General features: G+C 42.2%; 1 protein-coding gene across 6 annotated transcripts; it reads left to right on the forward strand.

The window, feature by feature from the left end:
• Window positions 1-777: 777 nt before the first annotated feature.
• trip12 (thyroid hormone receptor interactor 12) lies at window positions 778-23,843 on the forward strand. 6 transcript variants are annotated; one of them, XM_080459928.1, is made up of 42 exons: window positions 778-839; window positions 3,339-3,485; window positions 3,895-4,020; window positions 4,170-4,957; window positions 7,534-7,639; window positions 8,602-8,738; window positions 9,157-9,240; window positions 11,252-11,347; window positions 11,441-11,592; window positions 11,761-11,796; window positions 11,879-11,974; window positions 12,072-12,164; window positions 12,269-12,430; window positions 13,264-13,332; window positions 13,449-13,614; window positions 14,631-14,748; window positions 14,941-15,097; window positions 15,180-15,333; window positions 15,691-15,919; window positions 16,018-16,136; window positions 16,325-16,532; window positions 16,811-16,911; window positions 17,307-17,481; window positions 17,623-17,764; window positions 18,325-18,516; window positions 18,696-18,847; window positions 18,927-19,084; window positions 19,247-19,320; window positions 19,433-19,632; window positions 19,952-20,079; window positions 20,359-20,510; window positions 20,605-20,747; window positions 20,842-20,998; window positions 21,134-21,232; window positions 21,324-21,438; window positions 21,626-21,780; window positions 21,967-22,131; window positions 22,243-22,410; window positions 22,498-22,611; window positions 22,853-22,947; window positions 23,180-23,283; window positions 23,379-23,843. In XM_080459928.1, exons 2-42 carry the CDS (start codon window positions 3,388-3,390, stop codon window positions 23,573-23,575), a joined length of 6,180 nt encoding a protein of 2,059 aa, XP_080316054.1. In that variant the 5' UTR covers window positions 778-839; window positions 3,339-3,387; the 3' UTR covers window positions 23,576-23,843. The 6 variants fall into 6 exon arrangements, with proteins under 6 accessions (XP_080316054.1, XP_080316056.1, XP_080316057.1 ...); XM_080459930.1 differs by having other exon boundaries at window positions 22,246-22,410; XM_080459929.1 differs by lacking the exon at window positions 778-839 and adding an exon at window positions 2,984-3,055.
• Window positions 23,844-27,627: the final 3,784 nt, after the last annotated feature.

A 27,627-nucleotide genomic window follows, 5' to 3' on the forward strand; every position in this document is an offset into this window, starting at 1 on the left:
CAGAATTTATTTTTCATTGTACAAGGGAAGCATGTTTTCTGAATCCGACAGTAAAATTGAAGTGACAAGTCACAGTTTATGTTAGGATCAATTAACCAAAAGTTGTGTCGGTGTAACACTTATACTGTATGTTTCACATACTGTGGTTTATATGAGATACATTGCATTTCACCTGTTGGAGTTCTTTTTATTTAGTTTTTTTTATCTGGAGTTGGAAGAGGTCATCTGGTGGAAGGAGGCCCTGACCCAGGCATGGACGCCATTTTGGACGCAGGGCTGTAACCATGACAACTGGAAAAACCACTGAACCAAAGCACTTGGCCCACAGCAGAGGGATTCCGGTGACTATTTTGTCACACATTCAAGGTAATAATAGACATAAAGTGACGTATCCTTATTCTACAGACATTGTTTTTGTTTTTATGTATATTAAAAGGAAGGGGGGGGGGGTCACGACCCAGCGCATTGATATTTAATAATTTGTGACAGGCCAACCTTACCAATGATTTCAGTGCTGCGGCGATTGTCTGCGTTTGCAGAAACGTTTTTTTTTTGTCTTTTTGTACCATAAAAGTGTGCGCAAAGCCAAGAAATGAGCCATCGTCGCAGCTCCCGCTGACTCAAAAAAAGGAAAACAGAAAAAAACACCAAACAAACTGATGCAAAAAAAAAAGAAAAAACAAAAAAACCGAAACAAAGTAGTCCCCCAGCGGATGAATCACGCGGATGTATATTGCAGTTATAGGCCCCTCAGCTGATGTGAAACTAGCAGGGTTTTTAGAGAGAGAAAAGAGGAGCTGGTGCACTGTCTGTTACAACTACAACACTGGAACAAATAGGTAACAAATATTATGCCAGAGCTTAGAAACGCTCACTGACATCTCGGCCAACTGTCTATTATAGCCTCGAAGTTAATCAGTGTCGAAATATATCCGAAGAATTGTGATTGTTATGTGTCGAAAATCTTGTCGAATCCCGTTGCTGCTTTCCTGTTTTTTTGTGTCTAAAAGGTATCAGAGGCCATTTCTTTTTTTTTTTTTCTTTCCTCCTGCTCGCGAGCGTTAACGTGCTAGCTGCTAGCTAAACAACTTGGTAAAATGTTCGCCGTATTTGACCCAAAAAAAAAATATATATATAGCGTTAAAGACTGAGTAAGTGGAAACAAAAGGTGGAGGGCTCGTTACATCCTGCCGAGCTGGCAAAAAAAGCTTTTAGCCAGCGACAAACAAGGCTTGGCTAGTGGTAATTAGCTCGCATGCCAAGGTTAGCTGGTGGTAGCAGTTAACGCTCTTGTTTGATTTAACGTCAGCTGCGTGACTTGTCCTGCGGCAGCTCATTCCTTGTTGATACGGTCGGAGGGTTTCGCCGTCAGCCGGACAACTCTTTCCATGAGTAAGGGGAAGATTCGGCCACCCGTGCGGGTGTCGACGACGTGTTTATTTTTGTCGGCTTTAAAGTGTTTGCGGTCATCGGAAGAGCCGTTCGCAGTCTAAACTTGGCTAAACTAGCACTTAGCCTGCTAATAATTGACACGCTCCGTTTCTCTACGTTTTGACCTAGATATTCTCCGCGGAGGGGATATGAAGGTTTATTCGGCACCTTTTGTTTAATATACAAGCCTGGGGCCGTGTGTTTTTATGCGGGCGATTGTTAGCCGTTAACTTGTTCCTGTCGGCTATCGGAAGCTAAAACCCTGGCTAGCGCTTGAGTGAGAGGCAGGCAGGCATTTGGCCTGAAGTGAGCTTAGAAAACATTGATCCTCACGGTTCGGTAACGTTGGGTTAGCTGTACTTTGGTCCACCGGCGGTCGCGTTGACAGTTGCTAAGAGAGCTGTCGTGTCTGCGTCGGTACCTGCCGACTTGACAGCTGTGTATTTCGGATTCGATCGGCCCATCAAACAGTATTTATTGGGAGAGGTGAGCTAACTTGCGTGCGGAACGTGTACGTATATATTTTTTTTAAGACCCGGACTGTCAGCCAGACACATTCCAGGTTTTCATGGCAGTCAGGAAACACAGTTAACCAGTGGCTGGTTCACGGGTAGGTTGCTAGTATTATTTCATTAACGACTGGTCCAGTCGATGCTGCCATTTTTCGATATGTAACTAATCACAAGTGAATGTGATCGTTTGTTTTCCAGTTAGGAGGCCGTATTTGCCATTTTGTACCACATCGTCTGGTTGTAAGGGTTAGTGCGCTGTGTGAATTTGGCGTTGGTTTCGTTGCTCCCTCGCTAAATAGGTTGACACACCGGTAAGCCAACTACGCATTTCCATAGAGCTATTGCTACATTCGCTCTCGTTAACCATCCTCCGAAACTGCGTTTTCTCACCATTAGCTTCCACCTACAGCGGCTACAAGGTTCGTGTTTAGGTTGTGTCAGTATTCAATGAAGCTACGTTCGTGACTGGGCTACTGTCAAAATGCACGGAGCTGGCTAGGAGTAGCTAAACATGCTAACGTCGGTCTGTGGTGGCAGACAACTACGTCAGAAATACAGGCCTCTGAAAACCAGGGGCAACAAAATTAGATCCAGTCGTGGCCGTGTGTCGTAGTGTAGTGGAGGAAAAACAAACGTATCTGCGACCGTTTGCGCTCGATCGGTACTGGATGTGCTTAACGGCTCGCGTCATACACTGAGTGTGATGCACCAGTTGTCAGGACAGACGAATAACAAAGACGAGGATGCACTGTCAGTGCAGGCCTAACATGGCCCTGTGAGCTGGACAAGTGTGGCGTATTTTTGTCATCAATATTCACGATATCGCCTTTTAAACCCTGATCAGATCAGCCAATCGGTGATATTTATTTTGTTCCCAAGATGAAGTGTTCAGATTGCAATATATTGGTCTTGTGTAATAAATTATTAAACCAGGCTGTTTTAATGAGTTTTCACCACATAACTAATTGCTAATGTCACTAATTCACTAGTTGCATAAAGCTGATGCCATCCTCTGTATTCCTCTCCGTTTTTTCACCAGCCTGGTCGGACCTGATTTTTTTTTTTTTATTCAAGATTATCTTCTGGTTTTAAAGATTTTTAGGCATGTAAAGGTAATCTTATATTTTAGGGTTGTTTAACTTTCTTTCCTTTGGTATGTTTAATCTGCTTTGCCTTTTCTTGTTGTAAACTTGGAGATCACTTTCTAAATAAATATATGTTCAAAATGATAAATGTCTATTTAGTAGACGAATCAGTTTGCTTGATCATGTAAAGTGTATCTCAGTGTGCTGTTTGAACCTATGGATAGTCGTCTGCTTGTGGACGACAACAATAACCAGCTTACTTTTGCATTTGGTCAAAACTCTTCTTTGCTCCACTTCTCTTTGATTCCAGTGAATGGTAGTGTCTAGAAAGGGTATGTCCCTTCAGGAGAGAGGTGCCAATGTCCAACCGGCCTAATTCCAATCCAGGGGGGTCACTGCGCCGTTCACAGAGGAACACTGCTGCAGCCCAGCCACAAGACCACACAGTCACGGAAAGGTGAGTCCACTTCCCCATTAACCAAACTTCAGTTCATTAGAGCATGTGGGGAAAATCATTATTCAGGCTTTTCTTCAAATGAGTGTAAGATAATTGTTATTTAGTTTACTTAAGTTTGTACTGAGTTCATTTGGAGGGCTGTTCATCTGATAAAGTTAAATTCTAATGTACGTTATGTTGACCGCAATATCCAAGAGAGTAGCTTATCTATTGTTCTTTTAACATTGTCAAATAGTGATGAGGTGGGTCGAAGCTGTTGATGGTGCCGCTCTGTAGGTGTTAATGATCACTGGATATGTAGATTTCATCAACAAAGTGATTGGGGGGGGGGGGGGGTGCTTAACTCTTTAATGTGGCTTGATTACCGAAACCCACACTGTTCCTTGCTCTTTAATTTCCAACCTTACAGGTTGCAGTCAGAGCAGGTAAAACATAAAGCAAATTCCCCTCCTGAAAGTAGAAGACCTAATTCTAAAGCTCCCAAAGCCACTGCCAGCTCAGCCACTGGCCAGTCCAGAGGGCACAGCTCAAGAAGGTATCCCTATTTTCTAGTTGTACGGTGTGTGTGTTTGTGTGAATATGAAAGGTTACTTTTTCACATTTGTGTGATTGCAGTCACTTGTGTTGATGACTTTCGTAGTTTCAAACATGTCCTGATTGTTGTTTCCTGTTGCTTCCTGACAGAAGCGGTCTCACTCTGTCCGTGGCTTCACTTGTGCTGCAAGACGAGCCCGAGGCTGCAGGAACATCTGAACAAGAGCGACCAGGCCACCAGTCCAAGAGCGAAGGCACTCGAGGGTTGAAGAGAAGTGAAGCTCCCGACCAAATCAGCACCTTTGGACCCACCCCAGCAAAGAAGCCCAAATCACTCCCACCATCCCGCGACAATACCTCAGAGACCAAGAAAACCCCAGCCAAGTCCAAGAAGCGGTCCTTTGCTTCAGAAGCGCCTGCGCCGTCGGGGCGAGGGCAGAGTAAGAAGAGCGTGGCCACTGGGACCTCATCAGTACAGAAACGGAAGAAGGTGGACTCTCTGGCTGGTCTTAGTAGCACCGCTGGGTCCGTCCCCAATCGTACCGAGGGCAGAACTGCAAAACTCACCAAGCTGGCGTCTAAATCGGCCGCCTCAGCCAAAGCTGGGTGTAGCAACGTGACAGACTCCTCCTCCTCCGCCTCTACTTCGTCATCCTCCTCCGCCACAGGCACCAACAGCGCCACCACGCAGGGCGCCCGAGTCAAACAGGGAAAAGACCAGACCAAGGCCCGTCGCTCTCGCTCAGCGTCCAGCCCCTCCCCACGCCGCAGCACACGGGACAAGGAGCAGGCCAAAGCCGCCAGCTCGTCAAAATTTGAGTGGCCAGCTCGCTTCAACCCCAAAGTCAACCTGCCAAAACCCAAACTGTCCCTGCCCGGATCCTCCAAGACTGAAAGTTCCAAACCCGGGCCGTCAGGATTACAAGCTAAACTAGCAAGTGAGTCACTTTCCGTCAAGTAAACTGTTCACATGGTTTCTTCACAAATGGTTTTTATTGAAAGGAAAGGTTACATTGACCATATTAATGTCTACTTGGGAATTTGCTGTTAATCATGTTCAAAGATTGGGGGTTTGAACAGCGCCGGCTTGTAGAGTGTCAGCAAATTCTTCTCATGTGCTGGGATGGAGCTTCTATCTCTGCGATTAAATGTCACAGCACCGGTGATCCAAGTGGCATCACAGCATTAGTTACAAAACCTCACTCTGCATTGCCGAAGCCAATGTGTTTGCAACCGTCACCAGCTACAGCACAACACAGAGCTCAATTCTTATAAAACTCCATATAGATTAATCAGATCGTGTACTTCACAAAGACTTTCTTCAGACACGTGTGTCGCTCACACTCTGTGCACGTGTCACACATAAATACAGTGAGTGTCACTTTAACACAGTACGTACACAGCCCTGTGTTTTGCCTGGAATATCCAGTTCACATGTGAAAGATCCTCCTGAGCAGGCTCACATTTCACATTGGAGGGCAAGCAGTCCCACCCCGGAGAAGAGCTCCAAACACAAATACTACCAGGAAAACGCAGGATGTCAATGGGATGTTTCCAAGAGACTCCAGTCACAGTAAATCAACCTTTACAGAGCTTCTACAGTCTTGTGACTATTGATTGAAGAAGCTAGTCATGATAGTGTAAGTGCTTATAGTGTGATAGTAGTGCAGTTTTGAACCGTTTTCAGTGTGTTATGTGTTTGGATCGTCTTGACAAGGCTTTACATTTAATTCTGTAAGCATTTTGTATTGCAAGTTTGGGAAGATATTAACAGCGATTTGCCTTTGTTACAAAGTCAATTTCAGAGATAACTCAAGGTACTATTTTACATTTTTAAAAGGGCCAATGTGTTAGATGTTACAGAATTTATTGACACGAGTAAAACATTTTGGATTAATTACATTTTCATCAGTGTAAACCTGTTAAGGTTTGTTACCTTAGATTGTCTGGGCTGTGTTTTCTTTGTGAGTTAGGCTTTGTCCACAAACCAATGTGTCATACATGTTTCAGTTGTCGTTCAGACCAAGCAAAATTGACAGCGGTCCGAGAGGAGAGCACTTTGCAAAAGGTTTTGGCTGTTCTACTCTGCAAACATCCTGCAAGTCAAACTTGGACAGTGGCCCTTTTAATGAAACAAATTACTTACTTTTTTATGGATCCATCTTATCGACAAATCAGTGGAAGCAGTCTTTCCAAATGTCATGATTTAAAATGAGAGAAAAATATTCTCAGCTTGAGTACCAAGTCGCTTTGATCTGTTGATATTGTACTTGTTTGTACCATACTGATTCAAAAAGGCTTAGATCAGCCATGCCTCAGCTCTAATACATTATGGTTACCACATTGAATGAAATATAAGAAATCCATCCCATTATTTTCTGATAAATTCACCAACTCACACCATGTGCAATTAACAGTAAATGAAATGAGAACATTTAACCAGGAGTGATGCACAATCAGTTATTAATATGTAGAATCACAGCCATGAGTAGTTAAAACTTAATGACATTTAAAGATGGTCTTACACACACGTGTGACAGTAGAAATGGGGTGTGTAAGCTGCTCAGGTCAGTGTGGGGTCAGGCTGTCCTCGCCAGGTGGCAACTGGTGGGACTGGTGCCACAGGCCCCAGCCCCTCCTGTCGTGTGTCAGCCCACCAGCTGACCACCGGTATGTTTGAGGGCAGGGAAGGACTCGTAAGCCACGAGTGTCAAAACCAAACACCATCATTACTCTTATAGTACCTACATCTGACCAACCTCTACATACACTGTTGCTCTCAGCTGGAATGGTGAGTGGACACCTACAAAGCTGTTGCATGTGATCCAACACTTGTCATTCATTCATTCAACTTTAATTAGTAGCATGGATACTAATCAAAATTAAGAAAAGGATTGATGTGTGTGTACTGACTGATACAACTGTTTTTGAGGTAAATATTTGGTCAAGTGTAATTCAAGATCAAGTAGGAAATGCACTACAGAGAAATTGAAGCTTAAATTAGATTGTTCTTGTATATTTGTTTGTTTCAGTTGATCAGTTTTTTTTTTTAATGTTTATTTTTGTACTACTGAATTATGAGTTGCAGATCCAACATGAAGGTTGTCCTGTCATGGAGCCATGGTTGTGTTGCTATAAATACCCGTCCGGTCAGTTGTACAGAGCTCTGAGCAGTCAACACCAGAGCCTTCACTGCATGCTGAAGTCAAACTTTGGAACCAGTGCTCAGCATCAGTCATCCTCGTACCTCTTTTTTTCCTATTTCAACTAACTTTTTGAGGGGAAAATACAAACATCCAATCATTTAATGTACTGTTGTGTTGAGTTCATTCCTCCAGTTTATCTGATCATGGTGCTCAGATGGATTAGTGGAAAAAGTTATATATCATTTCACATTTAAATCTATACAAATATCTTGCCATTTTTGATTTGTATTGAGTACATCAAGTTGTCTGGAGAATTTGATACCAGTGTGAGTTGGCTTGATGTTCCTATGCTCCTTTTTCCACTGCAGGTTTGAGGAAATCCACTAAGAAGCGTAGCGAGTCTCCTCCAGCAGAGCTCCCCAGTTTTCGGCGGAGCACACGCCAGAAGACCACGGGCTCCTGTGCTAGCACCAGGTACAGATCACTATTATGAGCTTTTCTTTAAGATCAGAAACTTTCTATGACTGGAATGGCCACTGTGTTGTCAGTGTATCTGCTCAGAGCAGGTGAAGCCAATAATGTAGCAATGTGGCACTGAAATGTTTTCTATGGCAGTCAATTAATGGAAATATATAAATTTGTGTGATTGAGGATTTCTTTCATATTTAAAGTTTCGTCTTTTAATTAATGTCTATTTCAGAAGTCTTTTGCTGTCCCAGCATGCTTCGTCAGTGTAATGTGGTGTTTATGGATTGTCTTCATTACAAGGTTTTACAGTAAATATTTAAAAGATTTTTTTATTGCGTGCATGGATAGAAATAATTTTTCTTTACAAATGCGATTAATAAATGCTTTAGTTGCCCCCTGATAATTGAAGTTTCCTCAGAAAAATGCTCCAACAACAGCACCAGTAAGAAAGTGTTGTGGTCCATGTCATTGGAGAAGAAATTCATTGTAGTACAAACATGCAAACGGAATGAAACGGACTCCTGTTGGCTCCGGCTCAATGCTCGGCTTAGCAGCAAACTACAGCTACTTTGGTGCCACAGCCGCTTTTGAAACACTTCACATTAATGACCAACAGGTTTAAGTTAAAAGACACATGCATGGAGCAGTGGGAATTGAACATCTGTGCGTTCATGGGTACCACGGGGGTGACAAAATGACTCTTTTCCATGATGATGAAGTGGAATCGCCTGGACCCAGTTGACATGTTAACAAACCATGTTAGCCTGCTGCCACCCAAACATTAGTGTTATGCTAGCATGTTAATATGATGGAGTTAAAAGTCAAATCTGACAGCCCTAAGGTCTTATTTTTTTTTCTTCCTGGAGTAACGCTGTTATAGTGCAAATAACAATTTGTAAATGTTTTACAAATTGATATAATGCATGTGCGATGATGCAATCTGACATCGGTTTGTATTCCTGTTCCAGTCGGCGGGGCTCAGGCCTGGGCAAGCGCGGGGCAGCCGACGCTCGCCGACAGGAGAAAATGGCCGACTCTGACAACAACCAAGACGGGGCCAACTCATCAGCAGCTCGCACTGATGAGGCTTCACAAGGAGCTTCAGGTACTTCTAATACCTCACTTATGTTTGTGTAATACACGCCCTCGGTGATGAAAATGGTAGTAAATTAGGGCTAGGCTGAAAATGACCACAAATAAGTTAAATTATAAGGTTTGAGCCTTAGTGGAGTCACTTGTCTCCAGTTAGATTTGTGTTTAAGCAGGTAATATGTTAAAGCAAATTTGATTGAGCCAAGCTGCACGTGTACCACACTTTGCCAAAAATAATTTGAAGTGAACACACACTACTCTGAAGCGACACTCGAACTGAGCAGTGGCTGACTTATATTATCTGTAGCATGATGAACCTGATAATATTTTCCATCATATGATGTGAAACTGAAGCCAGCTCAGTTAAAGTCTTTCCTGATCACATGGAACATTATCAATTTGACAGTTGTTCTTTTCTTGTCCGTTTCTAGCTTCAAGCTCAGTTGCTGGAGCAGTGGGGATGACCACCTCCGGTGAGAGTGAGTCTGATGACTCTGAAATGGGAAGACTTCAAGGTATGTTTGAACAAACTCTTAGGTTTGTATGTACTTGATTGCGGCTTAAGAAAGTATATGCCCCAGGAGGTGTCCCACAAAAGTAGGATAAACCACCCACAATTACTTTACTCCATTACTGTTTCATGAAGGCCAGGCCCAGTTGAGATGGAGGGACTTGTAATGTTGCTTTCAGCTTCCTTCACAAATATTAACAATAATGCATGGGTTTTATATAGCGCTTTTCTGGACACTCAAAGACGCTTTACATTTCATTATTCATTCACTCCATACTGGATGGTGGTAAACTACGTATGTAGCCACAGCTGCCCTGGGGTAGACTGACGGAAGCGGGGCTGCCAATCAGCGCCCTCGGCCCCTCCGGCAACCACTAACCACTCACTCTCTCACTGCATTTACCCAGGCAGTTTTGAAGTTCAGTGTCTTGCCCTAGGACACTTCGGCATGTAGACAGGCAGAAATGGGAGACCCATGATATCTAACAGATTTACTGATTGTACAGAGAAGAGAGCCATGTCTCAAGATTTAACTTCTATGCATGTTGCACTTGTAAGGAAACACAAACTGGCCCCAAACCCATTTCTCAAATCTACAATTAGCCAGCAATGGACCACTTGAATTTGTATCGGCTTATATATGAACCGAGTAGAGAAGTTGTAAGTGGTTTTATATGCTTATTTATTCACCTTCTTCTTTGAAAAAGTTCAAAAAGAGATAAAAGAACATCTCTGTCCTTGTGTGGCAGTAGTTGGATGCACCAGTGACGTTCAGGCTGGAACAAAACATGCTGTGACTGAAATCAAAGGTTAAACCAAATTTCTGGTTTATACATTTCATGACTTTGATGCAGTCAAAAAATTCTATTCACACAATCTGACTGTAATTATAAAAGCAGTTTGTGAATAGCTGGAAGACCACTGTCAAAATAACTGAACTACATTTCTAATTAAAGCACAAAATATAATTGCTGTATGTATCTCAGATTTTTTAGAAACCCCAGTTTATAAGCTGCATTAAAATTTGACCCAATATTATTTTTGTATCGTGAATCTATATGACATGACGCCTTCACTCCCACAGGATTCCCAGTCTTATTTCATTTGATCATGAGGGTATACATTTTTTCCTGTCACTATAGTGATAAAAGCAATTTAAATAGCAGATGGGACAATAAACTTTTAATAGATGTCGTGAAGGCAGTTTTGGTTAAATGCTGGACTTTCAGTATCTTTCCAATAAAATATGGACAAAATGCTGATCCATGGGCAATAAATGACATACTGAAGCTGTCCTCTCCAACTCAGTCGCCTCTTTGCCTCCTGGCTGCACACCACTGTTGTTTGCCATACTATTGGGGAGAATGAGCCTAAAGCTGACCGCAATCAACCTTAATTTTATCACAGTCCGTATTGACATTATTTTATCATACAGTCTTACTTTTCATGGATGGATAGATGTTCTTCTGTTTGTGGAAAAAGTGATGATTCAAACAGTGGCACTGCTCAGATCTTTTGCCTGCATGCATACCGAGCCATATGTGGTTTGATAAAGGATGTGCCTTTGCCTGTACATAGTTGAATGTTGGGATCCAGCAGGTCAGAGGTAATTGGCAACATACCCAGAGATTTTAACACCATCACAGCCACAACTCATTTAACTAGTTTGAATAATTGAACAAAAGAAGTTCCATGAAAATAACAGCATGAAAAAAAATGAACCCAAGTTAAATAACTTTTTAAAGCTTTTTTTGATTAAATGTAACGACAACATTTTTATTTTATTATTTTTTAACAGTAACAAAGAAGTTTGTTTTTATTAAACATTTTTTAAAGGCATTTTATTCTGCCTGGCTAACTGCAGAGAGTAAATCACTATAGAACCGTATTCCTCTCCGCTTTCATGGAGATGAATCACAGATAACATGATCTAGAAAAACTGGAAAATCCTGTCTTATCCGAGTTTTGTGACCCAATCCTCACGGCTGCTCACAAACCTGTTTGTTTGCTTGTAGCCCTCCTTGAAGCACGAGGTCTCCCTCCACATCTCTTTGGACCCCTTGGACCGAGGATGTCACAACTGTTTCACCGGACCATAGGCAGCGGAGCCAGTGAGTTCACTTCTGTGACTCTTGCAGAAATGTGGCGTTCGGCTTCATATCAATGGAAATTAAGAAAACCAAACATCCCACCTCTGTTTCCAGGCTCCAAGGCTCAGCAGCTACTGCAGGGCCTCCAGGCCACAGGCGATGAATCTCAGCAGCTCCAAGCTGCCATTGAGATGTGCCAGCTGCTGGTGATGGGCAATGAGGAGACACTCGGGGGATTCCCGGTTAAGAGCGTGGTTCCCGCTCTGGTAAGTCTTGTCCTCTGACATTATTCAGGGATGTCTTGTCTTCCTCAGTTGTGCTTCTCAGACTTTTTATCCAAAAGTGTCATTCTTTCAGGGTATGAAAATACCTTCAGTCAGTAAAATAAAACATTTTGTTGAATGACCACTGATCTGATTCCTTTTCTTTTGCAGATTACACTGTTACAGATGGAGCATAATTTTGACATTGTGAGTACGATGTACTTTTGGTTATCTTTTTGGGAGTCTGGTTCTTTGCTTCTTTTCTAATGTCAGTTGACGTCTTTCTCAGATGAATCATGCCTCACGTGCACTCACTTACATGATGGAGGCTCTCCCTCGATCGTCTGCTGTTGTGGTCGATGCTATTCCTGTCTTCCTGGACAAGGTGAAAAACAGCACTCGATTTGTCCCTAATCACTTGCCAATTTTTCTATAGTGGCCTTTCGATATGCTAATCTTCTGCTCCCCCTTCTTGACTGCAGCTTAAGGTGATCCAGTTCATTGACGTCGCAGAGCAGGCCCTAACTGCCTTGGAGATGTTGTCAAGGCGACACAGCAAAGCCATTTTGCAGGCTGTAAGTGTTGCACTCTTGTCTTTTCTGTTGTACCCTTAAAATTGTCCTGTCTCCTCTGACCACAATCATACACCCACGTAATGTGAACATGTCGTCCCTCACAGGGTGGGCTTGCTGACTGCCTCGTCTACCTGGAATTTTTTAGCATCAATGCTCAGAGGAACGCTTTGGCCATTGCAGCCAACTGCTGCCAGAGCATTACTCCAGACGAGTTCCACTTTGTGGCATATTCTCTGCCACTTTTGACTCAGAGACTCACGCACCAGGTATTTTTTCATCCTGACAGCAAACCTGTAAAATCACTTGATGTGAACAGTGTTTATTTTTCCAGCAACAAGTTGAACACAGCAGAAATTTAATTTGCAACATTAAGCTTAATAAAAAAAATATTCTTGTCATGTTATTTTGGTAAATGTGACTTTTTTTAATATATTTTCAAAGAACAACTCGCACATAAAGCTCTAGTTTGCAGAAGATACTTTATACTTTTTAATTAGGATATAAGTTTAATATCAAGTTTGTGACAAATGCTTGCGACACCAGTTGTCTGGTATATTTGGTATTTTATTCTAATACTGCAGGAATCTTTACAACTGAAAAATTAATTTGCAAACTTGTATTTCTGTGTGCTGTTACAGAAGATGTATAGTTTGACCTAGGTAATGGTTTAAAAATTTGAAATACTTTACGTCAGTGATCGGGTTTTTGTATCGTAGACATGGTCTCATACTGGACTAATTTCCACTGTTTCATTATGTTGATCAGTTAATCGCTCATGCAGTGGTTAGTTTGACAGGAAGGGTGCCAATAGTTTTTAGTTACTTTTTCTCTTAATGTGAAGGGTATACAATGATGTTCCTGAGTACCACAAGCTACATTTGCATTACTGTAGTTAGTTCAGCATTGCATTAGACGCACCAAAAACACGTGTGCCACTCTTCAGAAAAACAAACATCACACTTTCACAACAATATTTTACTAGTTTTTGTCACATTTTCCATTAAAATAAGATTTCTCTTTGTAATTTAACTCTCGGAAACGTGTTGGGGAAACTCTGACTTGCTCTCTAATTGTCTCTACTTGCTTTCTTCTGTCCCAGGATAAAAAGTCTGTGGAAAGCACTTGCCTCTGTTTTGCCAGGCTAGTGGACAACTTTCAACATGAAGAGGTCCATACCTTATCCATCCAACACATCTTCTTACACCGTCTCTGCAGATTTCATTACTTGATTAGCTTTCTAAACCCTCGTTAACGTCCTTCATGTGTTTGTGACCATCTGTACAGAACCTGCTTCAGGAGGTGGCATCGCGGGACCTTTTGACCAACATTCAGCAGCTGCTGGTTGTCACCCCACCTGTGCTCAGCTCAGGGATGTTCATCATGGTCGTGCGCATGTTTTCGCTCATGTGCTCCAACTGCCCATGCCTGGCTGTCCAGCTCATGAAGCAGAGTGAGTCATATCACACACATCTCGCCGCATCTGTCAAACTTGTTTCATTCTCAATACTTCGTTCCTACCAGAAGTTTTATTTTCAGGATTCAGGCTTGTTTGTTTTGTCTGTGATTGTTGGATTGTAGAGGAAACACTTTCTGGAGGCTGGCTTTGTTTAATTTACCTTTAGATTCACAAGAGCTGTCTGGTTAACTTCTATTAAAAATCTTTGAATTTCCCCATTCAGCGTGCGGTTTTATCTGAATGGTTATTTGTGCACAAGTTTCAGTTTTCACTATTGATGGCCTACTGCAGCAGTTCAGAGGCTAAGCACAGACTATGTAGGGAGACAAAGAAAAACCCGTGGAGCATACAGATGCACCATAGAGGGAACAACAGTTTTGAAAGTATGGGATCACGACAGGCTAAATAGAAAAGAAAAAAACCTGCATTGTCTGTTGTAAAACAAAACTGGCATTCCTCAGCATCACATCCTCCACGCAGACATCACACTTTATTCATGGTGGAATGTTTGGAGGTATGCAGCTCGTCTCTTGTGATTTTTAATTCAGAGTCGGGCATTAAAAGCTCAGACGCGTTTCAAAAAATGGTCTAAGTGGGTCTGTTTTGGTGTGAAAATGAAATTAAAGGAAGGACTTGGCAAGATACTAGTTATGATGCAGTTTCCGATTAAGTGTCAAAACGGCAAGAGAAGTTTTTAAATTGTTGATGTCAGCACTTTGCTTTTGCTGCTTCTTTTGCGACGTGTTTAAATGTAATGTGTTATTGCAATTTAAGCAATTAAAATGTACTTAGAAAAATTTGTTTAATATTTTTCCCTACATGAAGTGTATAGAGAAACATGGTCACTTTTGTCATACAATCCTTCAAAAGTGTGATTTCTTGAATAATGAGGCTTTTCACTTTGCATTTAGTCCTTACTGACGTTTTGTCTGTATGACAGGGGTATTGGATATTTTAGGTGCAGAAAACTCCTAACAAAAATAACTCCTGTAACATTTGTTTCTTAACAGACATAGCAGAAACTCTGCGCTTCCTCTTGTGTGGGGCATCAAATGGCAGCTGCCAGGAGCAGATTGAACTTGTACCCCGAAGTCCTCAGGAGCTATACGAACTGACATCCCTCATATGGTAACATCTGTTTGCTAAAGTCACACTTGGCTTCTTTAACCATCATTTTTTTCTTTTTGATTACCTACAGACATAATAATTTGAATACAACAGTGAACAAAAATATTTAGTTTGTTTCTTTAGTGTGTGTTCTACAACATTGAGCTTATTATGCAGCAAAACCTGCCTGAAGTTATTTATTTCCATCTCCAGTGAGCTGATGCCATGCCTGCCGAGAGAGGGCATCTTCGCAGTTGACATAATGCTGAAAAAGGGCAGTGCTCAGACAACGGAGGGAGCCATCTGGCAGTGGCGGGATGACCGAGGACTGTGGCATCCTTACAACCGCATTGACAGCCGCATTATTGAGGTATGAATGTCTTGACTTGTGTTTCATTGACTTACATTGTTGACCTATATCATATTTGACATTGTGTGGTGTTGTTCTCCAGACGGCTCACCAGAATGGGGAAGATGAGATCAGCTTGTCAACCCTGGGTCGTGTATACACAATTGACTTCAACTCTATGCAGCAGATCAATGAGGACACAGGAACAGCACGCGGAATCCAGAGGAAGCCTAATCCTCTCGCAAACCCCAACACAGGTGACAGTTGCTTGGAATGACCAATGAGCAATGTGTTTTATCATTTTCCCTGAAAATCAGTGTTGGGAGTTTTCTAAGGGGAACCCTTAAAATCCAGAAAGCCCAACATTGACACATGAAACAGCTTGATTTTTAAACACAAGGCAATTTCTGTGAGAAAAATCAACAAAACACTGCATTACTTTGTGGTTTTTTTTTTTTTTTTACTTTTGAACTGTTGCCCAATATGTTCTGTTCCACAGTCTTCAACTAGACTCATGTAGATAGACATGTTTTGATGCTGCTTCTCCTGATTTTGGTGTGGTTCTGGTATCAGTAATGAATAAATAAGCTCATCTAATCATTGTGAATTTCCAGGGAGTCATCAAGAAGTTCGTCGAGAAGATGCACGAGCCCAGTTAATGAAGGAGGACCCTGAGCTGGCAAAGTGCTTTATCAAAACTCTGTTTGGGGTCTTGTATGAGGTGTACAGCTCCTCAGCTGGCCCTGCTGTCAGACACAAGTGCCTTAGAGCCATCCTCAGGATCATCTACTTTGCTGATGCAGAGCTGCTGAAGGATGTGCTGAGGAACCATGCTGTGTCCAGGTAAGAGATGACGCCAAGCAGGCTCGCAGTAAGTTCAAGAAATTGCTTTTGTCAGTATTTGAGTGAAAGGTAATCCATTTGTTTGTCTCATTCTTCAGTCACATTGCCTCCATGCTGTCCAGCCAGGATCTGAAGATTGTAGTTGGTTCTCTGCAGATGGCTGAGATCCTCATGCAGAAGTTGCCTGATGTCTTCAGTGTTTATTTCAGGAGAGAAGGTAGTGTTTGTTTATGTGGAAAACTCCTTCACACTGCTGACCACAACAATTTTAGCTGTTGAAAATGTACAACAAAACTCACACCAGAGCGATAACCCTGACACTTCTTTAGTGAGACACGGTTTGATACTTGCTGTCCTATCTTCAGAGCTCTGTGGTGATACCAGTCTTTGTTGTTTCACTTCCAGGTGTAATGCATCAGGTGAAGAACCTGGCAGAGTCTGAAAGCTTTCTTGTCACCAGTCCACCAAAGGCTTGTCCAAGTGGTACTGCCAGTCTCTGCACTACAACCATCAGCACTGCATCCACCACCTCTGCTAATAATGCAACTCCTGACCTGGGCTCACCCAGCTTCCAGCACAGCATGGACGACTCACTGGACCTCAGTCCGCAGGGGTGAGTCCGACGCCACTGGTGCTTTGGGTTGGCTGTTTACACAAGTGTTGTCAAGATACCTTTCTAGCAGAGGGGCACACTTAATAAATAAATATCATGAAATGGGTAACCGCTAAACTGAAAATAGCAGCTTCATTTTCATGTCTGTGCTTAATCAGCAATGTGTACTCTGGTTGATCAGTGTGTTTGAATATTTTATTTTCATAATGAATGAGCCAACACGTGTTTAAATCAACAGCTCAAATACATTTCTAAAATATTATTTTCCCCCAATTAAGGCGGTTAAGTGATGTCCTGAAGAGGAAGCGGCTGCCGAAACGAGGACCAAGACGGCCCAAATACTCTCCCCCAAGAGACGATGACAAAGTAGACAATCAGGGTAAGTGATTGTTTGTCTGAGTGATCTCCAATCTTTCACATTACATGTGTAAGCACATAAACCATAGGTTTATCAATTAACTCCCTCACTGAAAATGGTGTTAGTTTTCAGACCTCTTGCTCTCCTGTCTGATAAAATCAGGGAACAGCTGATAAGTTTTAAATGTTAGTTGTTATAATTGGATTTTCATACTTTTTCCTGTTTTCTTAGTTTGTAGTAAATTATTACTATGGTGACATTTAGTACTTCTTTATCTGTGCTATTGATTAACATTGTTTATCATGACTCCTCCATCAACAATACTTCAATCTACCACAGATTGTAGAGCAGTAGGCTTAAAGATGGTAGATGCTTTCTTCTTCTTCATGTAACCATCTTAATCATTTTATACGCAGCCAAGAGCCCCACCAGTACTCAGTCACCCAAATCATCCTTTTTGGCAAGTCTCAATCCCAAGACCTGGGGCAAGCTGGGTGCCCAGACAAATAATGCCAACTCTGAGCCCTCGCGTACAGCCGGGGTGAGTGGTTTGGCGAGGGCACCTCCGAAAGACTCAATCTCAAATAACAGGTATGATGATGAGAGGTTATAAAACCAGTTTTGCCTTTTCAAATATTTTTTTCACCATTTTACACCCTTTGAGCTTTGCTTAGTGTTTGGATTTATGTATGTAATATGAGTTTTTTCTGTGTGTGTAATCTTTCTATTTAGAGACAAAATTAAAGCCTGGATCAAAGAACAGGCGAGTAAGTTCGTCGAGCGTTACTTTAACTCTGAAAACGTGGATGGAAGCAACCCTGCACTGAATGTACTCCAGAGACTTTGCACAGCCACCGAGCAGCTCAACCTGCAGGTAAGTCATTAATTCTATGTTATGAACATTCAACATGGATCCCCATTTTAGAAATTGTCTTTGATGTTTGCATTGTTACCTGGTATACTTGGGTCATGCCAGTTGCTTTTTTACCTGGAATTTCTAACATGAAATGGCTTCACTTCCTCAGAAAAACAGTGTTTTAGTGTTCAGGCGACGTTAAAAGTATTTCCATTTCCCGTCGAGCAGGTCTTCGAGCCCTTTCTGACTATAAATAAACACCGTCATGCTGCATTTCATGACCCACAGTGAAACTTCATACAGACAGATGACACTCTAGCAAAGCTTTACATGCTGGAAAAACACTGGTTACTCTTAACATGTCAAACTGCAAGCAGCCATCTGGAAAACTAAACTCCCAACTTTACCATCTTGATCTAAATGGATAAGGTCTTTTCTTATTTCTGCTTCACAACATCAAATCTAGTTGCACCAGAACTCAGACACATAAGCTATAAGACAGAATGCCCCCAGTTAACATTCCACTATGACAAGAATGGTCATGCCAAGACTCATTTTTCCAATGATCTGTCTTCCAGGCGGACGGAGGTATGGAGTGCCTCGTGGAGATCTCCAGTATCGTCTCAGAGTCGGATGTGTCGTCTTTTGAGATTCAGCACAGTGGGCTGGTGAAGCAGCTCTTGGTCTATTTGACCTCCAGCACAGACAGAGACCTGCTGAGTCGAGATGTTCGACTTAAGAGGTTCCTCCATGTGTTCACTGGCTGTCCGGTGAGAGATCGTCTTATGTCTCCATCAAATTTAAAATCTACCTCGGTCTCTATACAACATGCAGAATGTCAAGACTTCTTGTTTACTGTGGTTTATCTTGTAAGGTGGGGAGCTGTGCATGCATTTGATGACCTGCTTCCTGTTTGCTGTCTATTAATTTTATCTTTGACGGTTTTTAGGTTCCAGGAATGGAGCCTGTCGGTCGGATGGACCCCTCAGTGAACCAGCCTTACCTGGCACTTGTGCACAAAATGAACAGCTGTCTGAGCCAAATGGAACAGTTTCCTGTCAAAGTGCACGACTTCCCCAGTGGAAATGGCAATGGCAGCAGGTTTGTGACATAATTTTCCTTTTTTAATCCTGGTTTTAAAACCACAGTCATTAATAATTTTATTATTTTCTCTCTTCAGGGGGTCTCAGGCACTGAAGTTCTTCAATACACATCAGCTCAAGTGTCAGCTTCAAAGACACCCAGATTGCACTAATGTTAAACAGTGGAAAGGAGGCCCTGTGAAGATTGATCCCTTGGCACTGGTGCAGGCCATCGAGAGATATCTTGTGGTCAGAGGTGAGGGGCTGGTCACATTTTTTTAAAGAGCTTGTACTGGGTTGTTTTTTCAGCTATTATGAATCACTGAAGGCAGATGTCTTACTCCTACATTCCCAGTCTTCATGAGTATTTATGCTGTTTTTATTTCCCTGTTTTACTATTTAAATCTCATTCTTCTAGGATATGGTCGAATCAGAGAAGAGGATGAAGACAGTGATGATGATGGTTCAGATGATGAAATCGATGAATCATTGGTATGCAATTTTATCTGCCGACAAGGGATAGAATATCATTTGTGCACATATAATCCTCTGTTGATTTTGATCTGTAACTTTTATGTGATTTATTTATTTTTTGGTTCCTCAGGCAGCACAGTTCCTGAATTCTGGCAGTGTCCGTCACAGACTACAGTTCTACATCGGTGACCACCTGCTTCCCTACAACATGACTGTGTATCAGGCTGTGCGGCAGTACAGTCTTCAGGCAGAAGAAGAAAGGGAGTCGACAGATGATGAAGCGAACCCGCTTGGGCGAGCTGGCATCTGGACTAAAACGCACACAATATGGTAAAGATATTTGTTTTCTTGTTTCAAGCACGACTAGATTTGTATTAATTTGCTTTGGGCAATAACTCTCGAGGACATTTGGAACAAAACGACAGCATTTTGTCTGAATTCCAGCCGCACTTTGCATAGGGTCAATGTGATTTTATGTAATGTTCACAACCACATGCACACCATGTTCAAGTGCTGAGGTAAAATTGAACTGCTGGTTTCTTTTAATCCTTTTGGGTTCTGACCATTAGGAAGCACACTGTGGCTCTTGTTGCATGGAAGTCTGAAGTGCTAATCAGGAAGTATTGTTACAAAATGTTTTGTCCAACAGGTATAAGCCTGTGAGAGAGGACGAGGATGGTAGCAAAGACGCAGTGGGTGGAAAAAGAGGCAGAGCCCAAACCGCTCCCACCAAAACATCACCTCGCAACGCCAAGAAGCAAGATGAGCTGTGGCACGGTGAGGACCTCTTATTCAAGCTGGGATCTGTTCTACGTACCACTTCATCGCTCTGAAACAAAAGGCTAATTTTCACACATGCCTTTTGTGTTTAAAAAAAACAAACAAAACAAAACACTGTTGGACTTCTATTTTGAGTCGTATTGTCATGAAAAAAGTATCCATTTACTACATCAAGTGTCAATATTCAAAGTTTCGTCACTGTCTTGACTTCCTGTTTGTCGTTTCTTGAGCCGTGTGTGGATGGATGTTTTCATTAAGGCTCCTGATTTCTTTCAGATGGTGTCTGTCCCAGCGTCCTCAATCCTTTAGAGACATACCTCACTTCGGAGCCACCAGAGACCATTACCTTTGATGACCCTTCTTTAGAGGTCAACCTGCTGCTGAGGGTCCTGCACTCCATCAGTAGATACTGGTTCTACTTGTACGATGTAAGTGTGTCACAAAAATGAGAGAATGCATAAACAAAGGATGCTGCCTTAACTGGACTGAATTTGTGATATTAAATGTGTCTGGTTGTTTCAGAATGCTGTATGTAAGGAAATAGTTCCTACCAGTGAGTTCATTAACAGTAAGTTGACAGCCAAAGCCAACCGTCAGCTACAAGACCCGCTGGTCATCATGACGGGAAACATCCCAACTTGGCTCATTGAGCTCGGAAAGACCTGGTAGGTGTTTCATGCTGCTAAAGGCTGAGCAAAAGAGGTGTCATGTACATGAAATAAAACGGTGGTAACCTCATCCTCTTCTCCATCTCCACAGCCCCTTCTTCTTTCCCTTCGACACCCGGCAGATGTTATTCTATGTAACTGCCTTTGACCGCGACAGAGCCATGCAACGTCTGCTGGACACAAACCCTGAGATCAACCAGTCAGATTCTCAGGACAGCAGGGTCGCACCACGTCTCGACAGGAAAAAGGTACAGTGTGTTTTGTGAAAAAAGACGAAATTCATTCCCTTATTGAATCATGCTTGTACATTGTTGGTGACCGACACCATCAACCTGCTGATACTGTATTACTGAGTTCCCATTTTTTTGCTTCTGTGTTTTCAGAGGACGATAAATCGTGACGAGCTGCTCAAACAGGCCGAGTCTGTAATGCAGGACCTCGGTAGCTCCAGGGCAATGCTGGAGATTCAGTATGAGAATGAGGTATCTTTTAATTTCAGTTTTCTCAACGCTGCAGTTTTTCGACAGATGTTCCTCACTGTGGAAAATAATTCTAAATTTCTTGTCCTCTCAGGTCGGCACAGGTCTTGGACCCACTCTGGAGTTCTACGCTCTGGTGTCTCAGGAGCTTCAGCGGGCCGATCTTGGCCTTTGGAGGGGCGAAGAGGTTACCTTGGCAAATCCTAAAGGTACTGCCTCACACTTGGTCTCCTATCACTTTGTTTATTCGCATAGATAAATACCATTAGGGTGTAGCAATCCAACATGAGCTCATCTAATTCAGATGATAAAATGTCTTGTTTTGTTTTTGTGTCTGACACATCTCACCTGTTTTGCTGGCTCAACACTGACTGCACTTTTCATCACATTCAACAGGAAACCAAGAAGGGACGAAGTACATGTTCAGCTCCAGAGGATTGTTTGCTGTTCCCTTCGGCAGGACAACCAAACCAGCACACATAGCCAAAATCAAAATGAAGTTCCGCTTCTTAGGAAAGCTTATGGCCAAAGCCATCATGGACTTCAGGCTGGTAACGACTGTCTTTATTCACACTCGACTCACTTTTCTGTCTATTTTGGAAGTTTGTGTATTTTCAGACGATTTGATTAGACTGGTCATCAGCCACGTTTTGTAGCGCCACTCACCAGTAAATGGATTTGTGCTGCAGAAACTTTATTTCTCATGTCCAATCGGTAATTCCTGCTCGTTTTTCCAGCTGGATTTGCCCCTGGGACTGCCGTTCTATAAGTGGATGCTGCGGCACGAGATGTCTATAAGCTCCCATGACCTGGTGAACATTGATCCCAGCGTGGCCAAGTCCATCCAGCACCTGGAGGATATAATCCGCCAGAAGAAGAGGCTGGAACAGGACCGCTCACAGGTTTGACTTTTGGATGGGTGCTGCTAGATCCTTGTGGTTTAGCTCACTTTTTGAAAGCATCTACCTCAGGTTGGTAAATGTAGTTTCTGATGACCCCTGGTTTGTGTCCAGCAGACAAGGGAGACCCTGCAGCAGGCTCTGGAGAGCCTCAACATGAACGGCTGCTCAGTGGAGGATCTGGGGTTGGACTTCACTCTTCCAGGATTCCCAAACATCGAGCTGAAAAAAGGTGGCAAAGACGTCCCAGTCACCATCTACAACCTGGAGGAGTACCTCAGGGTATGTGGTGCAGTTTCTTTTCAGCCCCTGCTGTTGTTTTCTTTCTTCATACATTTACCTTTTCTGACACTTTGTCTTTTTTCATAGTTGGTGGTTTACTGGACTCTAAATGAAGGAGTTTCCAGACAATTCGAGTCATTTAGGGAAGGCTTCGAGTCGGTCTTCCCCTTGCATCACTTGCAGTATTTCTACCCAGAGGAGGTGAGGAATTTCATTCTTCTACTTTTAATCAATTCATAGATATGTCTGAATTGTTTACGAATGAGACTTGTGTTGGAGTTAATTATTTAAGTGTTCTTGCAGCAGCTTATTTATTGGTAGTAATAAAGTCTTTACTGTTAATTTAATTAAATATGAACATGTTCTAAATATTCCTGTTTAGTAAAGCAGTAATAGCAGCAGTCCTCAGTCTTGTTTCTCTTTATCTTGTCTTTTTCTCCAGCTTGACCAGTTGCTGTGTGGCAGTAAATCAGAGACGTGGGACGTCAAGACGCTGATGGAGTGCTGTCGGCCGGATCACGGCTACACACACGACAGGTGAGACAAAAACACCGAAGCACTTTCAACAAACTGCAGCTGTTGTTTTAGCCTCTGCAGTTTTCTAAATTCTCACCGAGTGCGGCACTACAGAGGCATTTTGTAGCGCTCTGACTGTAATCAGACTTCGGTTACAGCAATGAAGCGTTTTCCAAAACAAGATCATTTTTAACTGTTCAACAATAAACTGACCAACTTGGGTTGAGCCTGATGTTTGATTGCGTGTGTGCAGCCGTGCAGTCCGGTTCCTGTTCGAGGTGTTGAGCAGCTTCGACGCCGAGCAGCAGAGACTCTTCCTGCAGTTCGTCACAGGAAGCCCAAGACTGCCTGTCGGAGGTAAGCTGCCTCGCGAGCGCTCCTATTCAAACGTAGTCAAAAAGGCTGTCGGTGTGGATTTGCTGCATCCTCTCGTCGTTGCTCTTGTTCGTTAGGTTTCCGGAGCCTGAATCCGCCTCTGACGATTGTGAGGAAAACCTTCGAGTCGACGGAGAACCCGGACGACTTCCTCCCCTCAGTCATGACCTGCGTCAACTACCTGAAGCTGCCTGACTACTCCAGCATAGAGATCATGCGAGAGAAACTGTTGATTGCGGCTCGCGAGGGCCAGCAGTCTTTCCACCTTTCCTGATCTCGCCACATCTCACATTCAAATGCCTTCTACAGCAACTGATTAAAATCATAACTTCCTTCTTAGTTTTTTTGTAATCACATACATTAAGGCTCAGTGTACAGCCTTCTTGTTAGAGAAAGCAGCTTGCAGAAAAACTAAGACTTTAAATATATATTTGCTGCCCCCTGTCTCTCAAAAAAAAGAAAAAAAAAAGAAAAAAGTGGAAGGGTGTTCCATGACTCAGAACTTAAACTATAAAAAAAAAAAAAAGAGAGTAACACTTATATCAGTAGTTGAGTAATGTTAAAAAGATGAAAACATCTGGGTGACATTTTAATTGCATTGCTATGTGATATTTAAAAAAAAAAAAGGGATGTCTCCTCTCCAGAGTGGTGGACAGCATCTCTGGGTGTCGGGGGAGGGGGAGGGAGGTGGGGGGGGGGGGGGGGTCCATTGAGCAAGCTAGGTTTACTTTAGCTCCAAAGATCATTTGTACAGACAAATTTGCAGACTTTGCTCATTCTAAACACTTGATAGAATAGCTCTTTGTTTTCATGTCTCCCCCCCTTCAGTTCGTCTGTTCACATTTTGTTCTGTATTATATTGGCCCCAGTTCGTGTGTTGCATTTTTGGTTTGGCTTCCCCGCCCCTCCCACCGTGTGTCTTTGCTTCAAGTTGTTCAAAATGAGAGTTGCAGTTGGTTGAATGCGGGTAGTGATGAGCTCATATTATCTTTTATTTCCACCTACCCCAAGTTGAGAATGTGTTCTGGCCTCCTGATTCTAGAGAGCCTCGGCTCAAACCAAGAGTTGTAACCAATGTGTTGATGAGGTAACTTTGTTTTTGCTCTTGTTTTCATAGAGTTAGCGTCTTTCTGTTGGGCCCTACTGGATGTGTAGGGTCATCTTGGCAGACCAAGCTCTGAGCAACCCCTCAACACGTAATGTAGCTGGGCACAAATTTGGCTGGTCTCATTTCATCGTTTCATGGCCAGATAGCATTTCAAGTTCATTTATGGAATAAAATATATATGCAGTTTCACACCCTGTTTGAGGTGGGAATGTCTGCTTTACCTTTTTTTTTTTTAATTTTCTATATTGTCTTTATTTCTTGCTGTAGTTGATTTTTTTTTTTTTTTTTTTGCACTGCTGGCTTGGAACAAACCGTGGTGTGCACCTGCAGTCTGTGGCCAGGGGAGGGCGCCACTGTATGCTCTTCTGGCCCAATCGTTCATGTGCTGGTTTCTAAGATCTGCAATAATTTACTGCATCAGGTTCATGTTTTTACCTGAACATAAATAAAGTAACTGTTTGACTCATGTGTGTTGGTTTCTCTCATTTCTCCTCTGCGTCGCAGGACCTCCATCCCTACACGCACACACACACACACACACACACACACACACTTTGATTCCAACATCTTTGTCCATCTGCTTCTCCGTGGGAGCGGACTGACGACAGGGTTTTTGCGAGGTGTCATGGAGATCGCCACAGTGGCTCTTCATCTGGCTCCCCTCAAATGTTGCTCTGTCGGTCTCAGCATGGTTTAATAACTTGACTAGCTCCTGCAGGAGCTTTACTCGCCACGGTGATGTCAAACCTGCAGGAACAAGTGAAAAACAGTGTTACATAAAAATCTGAGTGGGTGTTGTAATAACCAAAGCTAAATGAAAATAATCCTCTCACTGGGTTTTTTTTTTTGTTTTTTGTTCCAAATTGCAAAGCACTAAAGCACATCTTCTGAGTCGTATGGTAACTTCTTCAGAGCAACAGGCTCCGCAGATGTAACACCTACTAAAGGAAACCAGAGTGATTGGGAGAACATGCAAACTCCAGGCAGACAGGACTCTTAGTAGTGGTGGCTTTTAATTTTAAAATTAAATAAGTTTAATTTGTACTTCAGTGTGAGTAAAATAGCACACTTGAAAACAAAATACTCATCAGCTTTCAAACACACCGAAATACCATCTTATCTTACTGCATCTGTTACTTCTACAGAACAGCGATCTCTATGCAATGCCTACATTTCCCATAATACAGTTCGGTAGCACCTGTCCCTAATCAGCAGTCAGTGATCAGTGAGTGATTGTTTGATTTTTAAACGCTAAAATACGTATTTTAACCTCATTCAAACAGCTAAACACTTTAAATCTGAAGAAAGAAACGAAGGAAACAGCTGAGTGGTGAGTAATGTTTTTAAAAAAAATATCCAGTTTGTCTTTCCCCTCTTTTTTCTCTTTTCAAGTGATGGAAATATAACTTGGGCCACAAAGATGGTTTTAACAAATACATATTTTTTATGTGTTGGTAATTTAAACTACATGCACTACAAGTATATAGAAAAACAAACCCAATTTAGTTTATAGTCTCAAAAATAAAACATTTAAAAAAAATACCTGAGAAAATAAGTAATTTTTCCCTTCACCTGTTCCTAATCTATCTATTCTCAGTGTTATGGCATTTTAGTTAAAGTAAATATTTATCACCCAGTGCATAGTTTGGTCCACATCATGAAGCCACAACAATCTGAAATCATCAATTCTTCATACTTCACTCATCCAATCCACCAAACGACACTCCACTGGAAGAAATGGGCCAATTACTAATATGCACTTCCAAACTCATCCCACAAATGCATGTTCTTCACTAATGGTCCACCACTAAAATTACAAATAATGAAACTTTCCAAAGCGGTTTCAAGCATTGAGAATTTGCCTTTAGCAGACAATGCAGCAGGAAATCAGATATTTCTTATAATACCATGATTGTTCTGAAACTCTGACGAGGAGTTTGTTTCTAAAACCGATACTGTCCGATATTGACAGCAGCTGATTTATCAATGTTTAACAGGGATTCCCGTATCGCTATTAGTTATTGTATACTTATATCTTGGTCAGTTTTAATTGTCTCACAGATACACTGAAATCAAAAGTGATCACAGACGTTAATCTTGATTTTAATCTGGGCTTAACTTTCCCTGCTGTGGTGTTTCCAGCTGTATGAAGTCCAAACTGTTTTCCTATTTCTAGTGTTCAGAAAATCTGTAACACCGCAACTGGGATTCTTTCCTCAACTTAAGCAAGTTTAGCAACTCTGATCCAAGTCAAATGGAAAGCAACTCAATTCTAAAGAGACATAAACATGAATGGTTTGTCTGAAGCTGATCGTCATTGCTACTGCATTCCATAGGTTTAAAATCTAAACATTAATTTATTTTGATGTGTTGTGTTAAATGTGTGGTATCAAGTCAGATATTTAGATCTGACTATTCTCAAACAGGAAGCAGGACATGTCATGAGTGCCTCTCGGTATGGCCAGTACACACAAAGCTTGAACCTGGAGTATTGTGCTCTTACAGAAATGATAGAGTTAAGCTTCATTATACATCATAGCTTCACCTCATAGATTCCTAAGGTTGCATACATTTGATAAAGTATATGTTTGTCATCCCTTTGTACCAAAGCCCAAAATACACTGTGGAGTTTCTCAATTTCTCGTAGCCTTCTTGTTTGTTATGTTTGGTTTTATTTATACGATCAGTGGACGGCTACTTTAATGTTCATTGACCCGGAGGCGCCTCTTCTCTGGACACAGAACACATTTTAAACTCCACTTGGAACAAAAGAGAACTGTCAAGGCAAGTCTATTGAAGCAGTCGATTAAACTTCTACTCCAAAACACAGTTCACTTCCAGTTCCAGTTTTTACAAACCATTTTCACTCATACTGATGAACACGAGTCTGTTGTTGCCAGACTCTCACCTGGTGTGAATGCAGCTCGTCTTATGATAATAATGGATGTTCTTGTCCATCATCAGTACTGCTGGTACCAAAGTAGAGGTTGTGTATGATGCGACTCTAAATGAGGAGAGGAGCTGTGCATGAAGGTGGTGTGTGTGTGTGTGTGTGTGTGTGTGTGTGTGTGTGTGTGTGTGTGTGTGTGTGTGTGTGTGTGTGTGTGAGAGAGAGAGTGTGTCGTCAGTGATCATCGTCACTATGACTCGGAGACAGAAAAAAGCTGAGAGCCCTCCCTTTCTCCTCCCGCATCCTTACGCTCTCTCCCTCTGCCTCC

The sequence above is a fragment of the Lipophrys pholis genome (assembly GCF_963383615.2).
Source record: "Lipophrys pholis genome assembly, chromosome: 3".
Lineage (NCBI taxonomy): Eukaryota > Metazoa > Chordata > Actinopteri > Blenniiformes > Blenniidae > Lipophrys > Lipophrys pholis.